The sequence below is a fragment of the Taudactylus pleione genome, unplaced genomic scaffold (assembly GCF_031769625.1).
Source record: "Taudactylus pleione unplaced genomic scaffold, aTauple2 ptg000051l, whole genome shotgun sequence".
Lineage (NCBI taxonomy): Eukaryota > Metazoa > Chordata > Amphibia > Anura > Myobatrachidae > Taudactylus > Taudactylus pleione.
The window spans coordinates 3305063-3317835 of NW_028284453.1; the positions used below are offsets into that span (position 1 = coordinate 3305063).

Consider the following 12773-nt stretch of genomic DNA (forward strand, 5'->3'; position numbering starts at 1 on the left):
GATACCCTCTTTTTCCCTTTCTGTTTACCAGAGATACCCTCTTTTTCCCTTTCTGTTTACCAGAGATACCCTCTTTTTCCCTTTCTGTTTACCAGACATACCCCCTTTTTCCCTTTCTGTTTACCAGACATACCCCCTTTTTCCCTTTCTGTATACCAGACATACCCTCTTTTTCCCTTTCTTTTTACCAGACATACCCTCTTTTTCCCTTTCTATTTACCAGACATACCCTCTTTTTTCCCTTTCTATTTACCAGACATACCCTCTTTTTCCCTTGTTATTTACCAGAGATACCCTCTTTTTCCCTTTCTATTTACCAGAGATACCCTCTTTTTCCCTTTCTATTTACCAGAGATACCCTCTTTTTCCCTTTCTATTTACCAGAGATACCCTCTTTTTCCCTTTCTTTTTACCAGAGATACCCTCTTTTTCCCTTTCTGTTTACCAGACATACCCCCTTTTTCCCTTTCTGTTTACCAGACATACCCCCTTTTTCCCTTTCTGTATACCAGACATACCCTCTTTTTCCCTTTCTATTTACCAGACATACCCTCTTTTTTTCCCTTTCTATTTGCCAGACATACCCTCTTTTTCCCTTTCTATTTACCAGACATAGCCTCTTTTTTTCCCTTTCTATTTACCAGACATACCCTCTTTTACCCTTTCTGTTTACCAGAGATACTCTTTTTTTCCCTTTCTATTTACCAGACATACCCTCTTTTTTTCACTTTCTATTTACCAGACACACCCTCTTTTTCCCTTTTTATTTACCAGACATAGCCTCTTTTTCCCTTTCTATTTACCAGACATAGCCTCTTTTTCCCTTTCTGTTTACCAGACATACCCTCTTTTTCCCTTTTTATTTACCAGACATACCCTCTTTTTCCCTTTCTATTTACCAGACATACCCTCTTTTTCCCTTTTTATTTACCAGACATACCCTCTTTTTCCCTTTCTATTTACCAGAGATACCCTCTTTTTCCCTTTCTGTTTACCAGAGATACCCTCTTTTTCCCTTTCTATTTACCAGAGATACCCTCTTTTTCCCTTTCTGTTTACCAGAGATACCCTCTTTTTCCCTTTCTGTTTACCAGAGATACCCTCTTTTTCCCTTTCTGTTTACCAGACATACCCCCTTTTTCCCTTTCTGTTTACCAGACATACCCCCTTTTTCCCTTTCTGTATACCAGACATACCCTCTTTTTCCCTTTCTTTTTACCAGACATACCCTCTTTTTCCCTTTCTATTTACCAGACATACCCTCTTTTTTCCCTTTCTATTTACCAGACATACCCTCTTTTTCCCTTGTTATTTACCAGAGATACCCTCTTTTTCCCTTTCTATTTACCAGAGATACCCTCTTTTTCCCTTTCTATTTACCAGAGATACCCTCTTTTTCCCTTTCTATTTACCAGAGATACCCTCTTTTTCCCTTTCTTTTTACCAGAGATACCCTCTTTTTCCCTTTCTGTTTACCAGACATACCCCCTTTTTCCCTTTCTGTTTACCAGACATACCCCCTTTTTCCCTTTCTGTATACCAGACATACCCTCTTTTTCCCTTTCTATTTACCAGACATACCCTCTTTTTTTCCCTTTCTATTTGCCAGACATACCCTCTTTTTCCCTTTCTATTTACCAGACATAGCCTCTTTTTTTCCCTTTCTATTTACCAGACATACCCTCTTTTACCCTTTCTGTTTACCAGAGATACTCTTTTTTTCCCTTTCTATTTACCAGACATACCCTCTTTTTCCCTTTCTGTTTACCAGAGATACTCTTTTTTTCCCTTTCTATTTACCAGACATACCCTCTTTTTCCCTTTCTGTTTACCCGGCATACCCTCTTTTTCAATTTCTGTTTACCAGACATACCCTCTTTTTCCCTTTCTGTTTACCAGATTTACCCTCTTTTTCCCTTTCTGTTTACCAGAAATACTTTTCCCTTTCTATTTGATTTAACCTGTGTACAGTGACTTGTGCTGGACCCAGGAATTTGGTGTAAAAGGAGCTTAATTAAGTTTTGTTTACTATATCTTGCCATTAAATTACACATACTGTAGAAACAAATGGCTATACCAAATTAATACAAAGATATTTCAGTGTTTCATTACCTCAATAGTGTTGAATCATATATTAAACAATGCAGAGCACATATTTGACCTGGGTCATAGCTTTAATAGCTGAATAGGAGTATTTGTCTTTCTCTACCTTTCCCAGGTTGTGATCTGCTGACAAGAGGATTGTACGGTGGAAATAGAAGGCTTTGTGTATTCCATAGTCAACAGGTAAGTGTTCTGCAGGCTGGATAATTTTACTGAGCCATTACTTTGTGGTCTCAGAATGGGCCAACACAGTAATTTTTTTACTAGTTGATGGAGTGCAGCAGGGCCGAAACTAGGGTGGTGCGACATGTGCCACGGCACAGGGCACCACAGGGCAGGGGGCTGTTTTCAGGCCTGTCAATTTTCTTTTTTTTATATAATTGTTCTCACTTGTAACTTCCTCTTCTATTATCCGCGGCATCTCCTGTCCACCCCTATCTCCTTCTTGGCCAACTCCCCTCCATCTGGCCACCTCTCCAAGAACCTTCAGGCACAATCTCTTTTATATAGCACACACAGCTATCTACCCCACAATTTCTGATAGCAGCCCTTCCCAACCCAGGTGTTACCAGCACACCTTGAGTACCCTTGCTGGTGAATTCAGCTGCCAGCACAGAGTACATACACTAATCTCTCCCTTCCGCTGGTATTTGCTGCATATACATTACAAGCAGCACTCTTTCTATACCTTCAGTCAGTGATTTACACTGCCGGCTCCAGGCTTGTGCAGGGCTGTTCTGATGGACAATTCCTGCTGCAGGTGCTGCTTCATCAGTGCCGTCCTACATCTACAGCTGGTGAGTTATGCTGCATAATTACTGTGTATTATCACTGCAGCCATTGGATTCACACTGTATTTGGCAGTGACACCTAGATAACAGTGGTACAACAGAATAAGTATCCCTTCACTCATATGGGACAGCTCAAATTTGCCATGGCCTTTCCCCATGAGACCATGCCCCTCTTTCGGGTGTGTGTCTTATGTCCCTATTTGAAAATGTGGGGGAAGGGGGGGGCGCTAATGCTCTTTCTGGCACAGGGCACCAAAAAGTCTAGTTACGGCTCTGGAGTGCAGATTACTAATATGCTGCTGGTGATAATGTCTTGTATATGATAGATCCTCTACACCAGTAAAGTATATTACACAATGATCATAATGATGCCCTGAAATAACTGCCTAAAATATTTGAAGAATTATTTTGCTAGGCATAATGGGGGTGCTACTAATGACAACCAACGCAGTAATATGCAACAAGCGATTAAAGAAAGAGTTGTCTCATTGTAGTGCACTAATTAAAATTTAACTATTATTAAATGATTCTTTATATTCTAAAGCTTGTGTCAAAAAATATTATAACATAAAATATAGCAAGAAAGTGAATACAAACAGATATGAGCAAGTGATTAAAACTGATGTTAAATACCAATGTGTGTTATTGTACCTCAAAGATCTTTATAACTATAAAATTCACAATGTATGTGAGAAATGTCTCACAGGTTAATTGTGATTTATTAACAAAATATAGTTATGAAGTTTTGATTGTGTCATTACACCCCACAGTTTTTAGCCTCTATGAAATGCTATTAGAAAACTAATTTATGGGTGAATATGTACAGTATCAAATAGAAGATATCCTTATAGTACTCTAATTTTAGAATATATATGTTATTTGCACTTTACGTAGTCTTATATTTACTAAATGTCGATTTGAATAAATTGTAATCGATTTTAATCAATTTCAAATCAATTAACATTGATGTTGTGTTTCTGGGGCTAAGGGGGAGATTTAATAAAGCTTGGAGAGAGATAAAATTGTAGCTAAATAGCACCAACCAATCAGCTCCTAACTGTCACTTTACAGGCTGTGTTTGAAAAATGACATAGATAAAATTGGAGATAAATAGCACCAACCAATCAGCTCCTCTCTCCAAACTTTATTAAATCTCCCCCTAAATCACACATTTACTAACAGACAATTTTTGATTTGGTTTTTAACATATTAGTAAATGTGTGATTTAGCCCCAGAAACACAAAATCGATGTTGATCCGTCTGAAATCAATTAAAACTGATTAAAATTTACCTTTACTAAATGTACCCCTTAAACTCCCCAAAAAAGTGCAATAGTGGCATATTTATTCAGGATGAAGACAATGTTGCATACACCTTTTCGGTAGTCATTAACTCCAAACAAGCGCAATAAGGATATAAAGGGCAGAATTTACGAAGCAGCGGCTTCTGTAAGCCACTGCTTCCCGGCAGGTTGTAGGTGCATATTTTAAATGGCACTGGGAGGGTAAAGTGTAAAGCATGCCGGGCATTACACTGACTCCCAGTGCTGTTTTAAATAAGTGCCTGCAACCCACAGGGAAGCATCGGCTTACAGAAGCCACTGCTTCGTAAATTCTGCCCAAAGTATCCAATATGCAGATAGATTGCAGATCTATGATTTATCAGTCTGTGATCATCTGAAGTGTGATTCATCCTGCAGATCATAAGATTTTCTGGCAATTATAAGAGTATGATCGCCACATCTCCTGCTATTTGTATAGTGACACAAACTTTAGAAACTTTTGAATGTAGAAGAGATATTTTTCTTCTTTTAAGATAATTTCATAAAAGTTACATTTTAATTTGTGCACTACAATGAGACAATTCCCTTTCTTTCCCCGCCTGTGGAAAAAAAAGCTGCCAAGGCAAAATATGTTTAATGCTGGGTAGACACTGGCAGATATATTGGCCAATCAATTGATCTGGTAATATATCTTGTGCCCGTTGGCCAGCGTGTACCAGCGATACGTCCGTGAACGATGTTGTTCACAGACATATTGCATCAGCTGTGCTGCACAGCCAATGGCAGATATATCTATCCATCGTGTTGTGTGTATGGGCAGTAAGCCGACTGCCCGCATACTTGCTGCGGAGGCCATGGGGAGGAGGTCGCGGCGCGATGCCCAGCCAGATGACAGATGATGTTTGTACATTGTGTATGAATAGCCATCATCTGCAGATATATCTATTAGGTGCGTACAGTTAGAGGACCTAGCTGTCTTTTTGATAACCTTTGTGCAATTCAAGCTAGAGCTACTCAAGCCAGACCTGGAAGCTGTTTTTCCTCAAATTTCAGAACTCCCTCCTTACTCTAAGGGAAATTCAGCACTCTAAGGGTTGATTCAGAACCTCAGATGTCTGTGTTGGCTAATTTCTTGCGGACAATCTATTTGGTACCTCAGTTGATAACAGCTGTCTGTGTTTGCTAATTCCTTGCGGACCGTCTATTTGGTACCTCACTTGATAACAGCTGTCTGTTTGGCTAATTAGCTGTGGACAGTCTGTTCGGTTCCTCAGTTGAAAACAGCTGTCTGTATGGGCTGGTCTGTATTCTCTGTGGACCATCTATGTAGTGCTTCAGTTGATAACAGCTGTCTATGTGGGTTAATTCCCTGTGAACAGTCTATTTGGTACCTCGGTTGATAACAGCTGTCCGTTTTATCTAATTCCCTGTGGGCAGTCTATTTGGTACCTCAGTTGAAAACAGCTATCTGTGCAGGCTAGTTCTCTATGGACCATATATTTACTGTAGTGCTTCAGTTGATAACAGCTGTCTGTATGGACTGGTTCTCTGTGGACCATCTATTTAGTGCTTCAGTTGACAACAGCTGTCTGTATGGGCTAATTCCCTGTGAACAGTCTATTTGGTACCTTAGTTGATAAGAGCTGTCTATATGGGTTTGTTCCCTGTGGACAGTTTACTTACTACCTCAGTTGATAACAGCTGTCTGTCTAAGCAGGTTTTCTGCGGACCATCAAGTTAGTGCCTCAGTTGATAACAGCTATCTGTGCAGGCTGGTTTCCTGTGGACAGTCTATTTATTACACCACTTAGTGTTAGCTATACTGTATATGAGTGATGGCTCCCTGCAAACAGTCTATTCAGTGCCACAATTAGTGTAAGCTAGATGGATGAGCTCGCTCCCTGTCCAGAGTATATTGAGGACCCTGCCGGTCAATGAGTCTCTGCACTGAGGTAAGGGACAGCCGGACCAGGTCCTCTCCATTCAAGAGACCCATTGGTGTGGTAAAAGCCATATTTTACCTGTTATCTGGTGCTATTAGTACCTGCCAGGACCCACTAGCAAGACCTAGGAGTACATTTACTAAAATTAGAGTTTTTAGAAGTGGAGATGTTGCCAGAGCAACCAATCAGATGCTAACTATTATCTTCTAGAAGGTGCTAATTAAATGTTAAGTAGAATCTGATTGGTTGCTATGGGCAACATCTCCACTTCTAAAAACTCTCACTTTAGTAAATATAAGCCATAGTGTGGAAATAAGGTGGCGGATTTTAGTGTAGTCAAGGATTTTTCAATCCTGGGAAACGGATAAGCATATTTATGGGTCACTGAATTCAAATGTTGATAATTCACATAAAACCTTTCTTATGAGAACTAATGGAGCAGCACAAGGTCTGTGGCTTTCTTTTCTTATTCCAGTACCCTTCATCTCTTACAGCATTTGTTTTACTAGTTGGTACAGAGTTGGAGCTAATGGCAGGTGCTTTTCCCGAATTGTTGGTAATTCCATGTTGGTATATGAAGAAGTATGTCATTCGCATATCCAAAATCTCCAGGGTGTTGACAGCAACTTCTTGTTTTTGCTCCACAGAAGTTTTTTCATCTCCATTTTGTAGCTCTTCCCTTCATGGATTCTCTATAGAAAATTATGTATATATAATTCTGCACTTCTTATTTCCACATGTAAACCAATACATCTATGGAATCACTAAATAAAATCACTGAAACACATATTCATAGCCCAAAAGAAGTCCTTCTTTACAGGTTGATCCACCTTATAAGTAAAAAGTTTCCATCGATCTTTGTATCCTGGATCTGAAACAATAGTAGTATCTCCCAATAATGGGTGGATACAAGAACAGAAAAAAGAAAATGGTGCAAAACCTTATGATAAAAGGTCAATTTAATGAAAAAATTGCACTTGCAAGATCAAACGAATAAAACAGCATATAACATTAATCTGTTGGTGGCTGAGCAGCACCGCTTCCACGATCCTCCTATAATCACCCAGATGGAAATCAGGCTGGAGTTATAGATACAGGTCCGGACTGTTTCTCACCAATTGAAGAAGGTGGTGGAATAACGATGATCTCTTAATGCCACAGTGAGCCAAGCTTAACGCGTTTCCGACCCTGTTGGGTCCTTCATCAGAAGCATGGCCATAATCAAGAAAAAACCTCCTTAAATACTCTCATAATTAAGTCCAGAACACACTCACCTGGAGATTAATGATCCGCTGACTTCCGCTCCTGTCGCCGCCAAAGTGACGTCATAAAAGTGCATCGGGTCATGATTATGGCCATGTATCTATTACTCCAGCCTGATTTCCATCTGGGTGATTATAGGAGGATCGTGGAAGCGGTGCTGCTCAGCCACCAACAGATTTATGTTATATGCTGTTTTATTCGTTTGATCTTGCAAGTGCAATTTTTTCATTAAATTTACCTTTTATCATAAGGTTTTGCACCATTTTCTTTTTTCTGTTCTTGTATCCACCCATTATTGGGAGATACTACTATTGTTTCAGATCCAGGATACAAAGATCGATGGAAATTTTTTACTTATAAGGTGGATCAACCTGTAAAGAAGGACTTCTTTTGGACTATGAATATGTTTCAGTGGTTTTATTTAGTGATTCCATAGATGTATTGGTTTACATGTGGAAATAAGAAGCGCAGAATTATATATACATAATTTTCTATTTTGCATGTTTTTTGGGCTGTGGATGTACATCCCGTTGTATATTGGCTGCTAGCAGATCTTATTTCTTTACAGCGCGCTATTTATTAGCAATTTTATTTCAGTGATTCTTCATGGATTCTCTGATACTTTCTCCATTCCTTCATTCACTTTGATATGTCATTGCAACATCTCAGTCATTGGGGGAAGGATGTCCCGGAAGTTTACTTGTGTCAGACTGGCCACTGGTTTGTTGCAATACAAGTGAAATGGATAATCATTAGAATGTGAAAACCGAACTGGAAGCCTTCCTTTATCAACCGAAATATGCTTCTAGCATTAAGAGATGTTGGAAGCTTTGAGTGTATACCAGTTTCAGCCTCAGCATCATAGTTCTGCCCATTAGGGCCAATCATGCCCTTACACTATATTACCATCTCCGTGTTAGGTTTTAAAACTATTTTACGTCGGTCAGTAATTCAAATTTTTCCTATTTTCCCTTCTGATTTGGTAATATTCTTTTCTCTGAAGGCAGTACATTTTCCGATTCATTCTAAAGTTCAGCATTCAATTCCTTAGGACAATGCTGCCATATGTTCATTCCCAAGATAACCAAAGGGCACTATTGTCAATAGAAGAAAGTACCTCCTATTCTGATATCAACCCCCCAATACTACTGGCAAGATATTGGTAAACTGTCACTTGCAAGGAGGTGTAACCAGGTCATATGTAGTGGAGACATATCACTCTCATTCCATTATCGGTTGAAACAATTGAATTCAATCATAGTGACCTGTGAGCCTGTGCCAAGGAAATTAGGTATTTTTACTCCTTCAATCATGACTTCCATGGTATGACATTTTCCAACATAGCAAGGTCACCACTCTTTCTGACATCAACCTAACTCGAAGGGTAGTCCCTAGGGTCAGTCCACAGCCACAGAACTTCTGGGTTCAAATCCTCTTATTGATGGCACAGTCGTTCTATGTGTCCACTCTTATTACACCTATGACAGATGGGTCTTTCTTGTGAGTTGATTTGATATGTTTTTGCCTTCCCTTTCTTTGTGAGTTCCAAGAGCCTCCAAAAGACCTTTGTTCTCCCCTCCAATTTTACAGACCTACTTGTTGTTCTTTCTTCAAGACTCACAGTTCTTTGGTGAGATCTGCTAGTTGACTACTTAAAACCTCAATTAGATCTGGAACAGATTGTTGTGCCACTTGGTACAGTGACTGGAAATGGCTCTCAATATTGGTGCTATGGGGTGCTGCTAGACCCCATTAACCAGATAGCTGTTTCCTTGAAGTCCATGAAGGAATAATCCAGGGCTTGTAACCGGCAGCTGGGTTTTTATTGACTCTCCCCTATTACCCTCAATAAATTGTTCTATTGTCTGCTCTTCTGATCTGATCTTCTTCAACCTGTTGGATTGCTTTTATAGTTTATTAAAGACCAAGGGCAAAGTCTTGCATTGATTCTCAGAACCACTGTTTTTAGGAATAGAAGTTAATTTTAATTCCTAATCTGAGTTTATTTCAAAGACAGTGGTTAGTCAATCCAGTATCTAGTAAACAGTGCTCCTCTCATGATGACTTGGCCAGGAGTTCTCCTCCCGCAAGGCGGCACCCTTAAATTGTCCTTTAAGTAATTTTATCTTTTAAGGTTCTGACAAGCAGTATAGGCGGAACATCACCTGTGTCCAAGATTTGAGCTGTCAGAAGTCTCCTGACTGAGGATTCTTGGGAACCCCCAAATAAGACAGTAACCAGGGGCTTTTAAATAATACAGCATGGTAATTGGTATTAGAATCCTCTTTTCCAGATTACCTCCTCCTGAGTTATTGCGTCCGCGAGTTTATCATCGTTCCTTGGATTATGATGTTTGTTGGATGGGTAATTCTTCACTTCTCTGTGAATATCCTGTTTGTGACCCCAATATTTGGACTACATAACACCCATGTTATAACCCTTAGTCCAGGACAGAGACAATTACGGGTTGATGGTTGGTGAGTGTGGCATGGCCGATTACTTATTTAAACATGCTGTGTGTATATATATAAAAAAAAGATATATATATATATATATATATATATATATATATACATATTTACTTATAAAAATGTGGTTGACTGTGTATGAACTATGGAGACAAAAAAAATCTGGAATATTTGTTTGTCTGTTTGTTTTGGCAACACGCAAAACTATGGGATGAACTGGATTGAGTTTTCAATATTGCATATATTGTAATATATTGTATAGTTTAGTTACCTAGAAAGAAACTGAGGAATGTATTGCCTCAATGTGACATCAGGGAGAGGAGCAATTAAGGAAAAACCAGGTGCTTGACACTCGGCACGTGCAGTGTACAGACTCCTCAAGCCTTACTAGATGTATATAAATATAATTTTTTGGAAACAAATATACTTTTAAAGACTGATTATGAACTACTGTATGGAGACAAAAAAAAGTTTCTCTGAATTTGCACAGGCTCCTCAAGTCCAAACTGACTATATGTATATAAATGTATATATGTACACAATATATACATATATTGCACACTCCAAATACAAAGTTGTTATGTATGCATAAATAAACACACACACACATATATATATATATATATATATATATATGTCAAGACCTATTTCGCAGAAAAATCCAACTATATATTAAGCACTAATCAGGCAGCTTATCTTGATTTATGAAGTTGCAGTATACATGTCAATCCAGTAGATTGCGCATTAAGACATATACTACATATCTGGCTCCCAACAAAATTACCCCTAGTGTGTGTGTGCGTGTACATGTGATAGGGAATATAGAGTGTAAGCTCCACTGGGGCAGGGACGGATGTGAATGGCCAAATATTCTCTGTAAAGCACTGCGGAATATGTGTGTGCGCTATATAAATAACTGGTAATAAATAAATAAATATCAGAGTCACTGCTCATATTGCTTGCAACCTTTTAGTGTTACCTATGACGACAACAACAAATCGCAGGGACAAACACTCAGGGCTGCAGGCATAGATTTCAGGACCAGCAGCTTCTCCCATCATTACCTGGCTTACACCTGAGTTATTAGCCCCAAGAATCTAAATAAAATAAAAGCTATTTTATTAAATTTATGCTTTATTTATTTTTGGGATTATTTTGATTTGATGCCTGATGTTATTTTAAATCATGTGCAAATTGGGTGAAGTGAGTTTATTACTGATATGGTCAGGCTGCATCTCTATACTGTTATTATTCCTGGCATAAACCTGGTAGATAGGCTACTGTTGAAAAATACACAGATTTGTGTCTTCTTTTGGAAGCAGTTTCCGCCTGCATTTTTTAGGTAAAATGCATCCAACTCCCCATGAGCCAAAATATTTCCAAATTATATTTCATGCATTGAGGAAAACTATGACATTGTCGCCACCTTTTAACTAATTATTTATTTATTATATAAGATGCATTTAAAATAATTATATTTTTATGTATGTTGTATAATTAATACCTGACCTCCATTTTGTCTCTAGGGTTTCCATTTGTGATAAATCATCTGGCTGGAAAATGAACATACATTTAGCAAATAAAGTTTTTCTTTTGTTGATATTCTTCACTATTTCGATTACTTCATACTGGTATGGCATTGGGCAGGGAGGACTTGTACCAAAATACCACAAACACAGCAATGCAGATAACATGAGCAGTAATAATGTTGTTATAAACAGGACAGCAACAAACAATGCCAGACCAGATACAGTGATGTGGACAAACCATCCTATTGGACGTTTAGGAAACAAAATGGGGGAGTATGCAGTACTCTATGCTCTGGCAAAGCTTAATGGACAGCAAGCCTATGTTTTACCCCTCATGCACAGTGAGCTGGGAAAGATATTTAAGATCAAGTTGCCCGTACTTCACCAAGAAGCAGCAGGTCGTATTAAATGGAAGGACTATCATCTACATAATTGGATGACTCCAGAATATTCAAACATCTCTGGGACATACGTCAAACTTCATGGTACACCCTATTCATGGACCTTCTACCATCACATAAGAGAAGAGATTCTACGAGAATTCACTTTCCATGATTATATTAAGGAAGAGGTAAATTCATATCTTGCAAAACTGAAAGGGGACCGGGAAAATGTGACCTACATTGGGGTTCATGTCCGCAGGGGAGACTATATACATGTTATGTCTAAGCTAAGAAAAGGTGTAGTAGCTGACAAAGCATATATGGACAAAGCCATGGGCTATTTCAGAAACAAATATAAGAACCCTCTCTTTGTGGTGACCAGTAATGGTATGGATTGGTGCAAGGAGAACATTGATAACTCACTGGGGGATGTTCACTTTGCTGGTGATGGCCAGGAAGGATCGCCTGCCCGGGACTTTGCGCTCCTGGCCCATTGTAACCACACCATTATGACAATAGGGACATTTGGATACTGGGCTGCATATTTGGTTGGAGGTGAGACCATCTACCTTTCAAACTTTTATTCTCCAGATTCTCCTTTTCTTAAATATTTCAAGTATGAAGCTATTTTTCTTCCGGAATGGATTGGGATTCCCGCAAATCTCTCCACACTTTTGAAAATTTAAAGCATCCATAGTAATTTTCATAAGAGGTTTTAAATACCATGTACTAAAGGAGCTGACAGGACACGTTGTGTGTCTGATGTTTTGTGAAGCTAAGGCTTCCTCATGAATTATTTTGAGGCAAAAAAATATTTTGAACTCATCCTTGTAAATAATTCACATAGGTTAAATAGACAAATATAAAGAATCATTACAACTTATTAATTTACTCATTAAGCAGCATACCTATAACTCCTCTTTCTTTGGTGAACAGTCACATTTTCGTTGGAGGCCACTTGAGGTGCATGGCCACGTGTGAGTGTGGGAGGGTTTGGACTATGATTGGGCA

The 12773-nt window shown here is 38.8% G+C and overlaps 1 protein-coding gene across 1 annotated transcript; it reads left to right on the forward strand.

Moving 5' to 3' along the window:
• Positions 1–11410: 11410 nt before the first annotated feature.
• On the forward strand, positions 11411–12448 carry LOC148535460 (galactoside alpha-(1,2)-fucosyltransferase 2-like). The gene has a single exon (XM_088462636.1). It carries the CDS (start codon positions 11411–11413, stop codon positions 12446–12448), a length of 1038 nt encoding a protein of 345 aa, XP_088318762.1.
• The last annotated feature ends 325 nt before the right edge of the window (positions 12449–12773 follow it).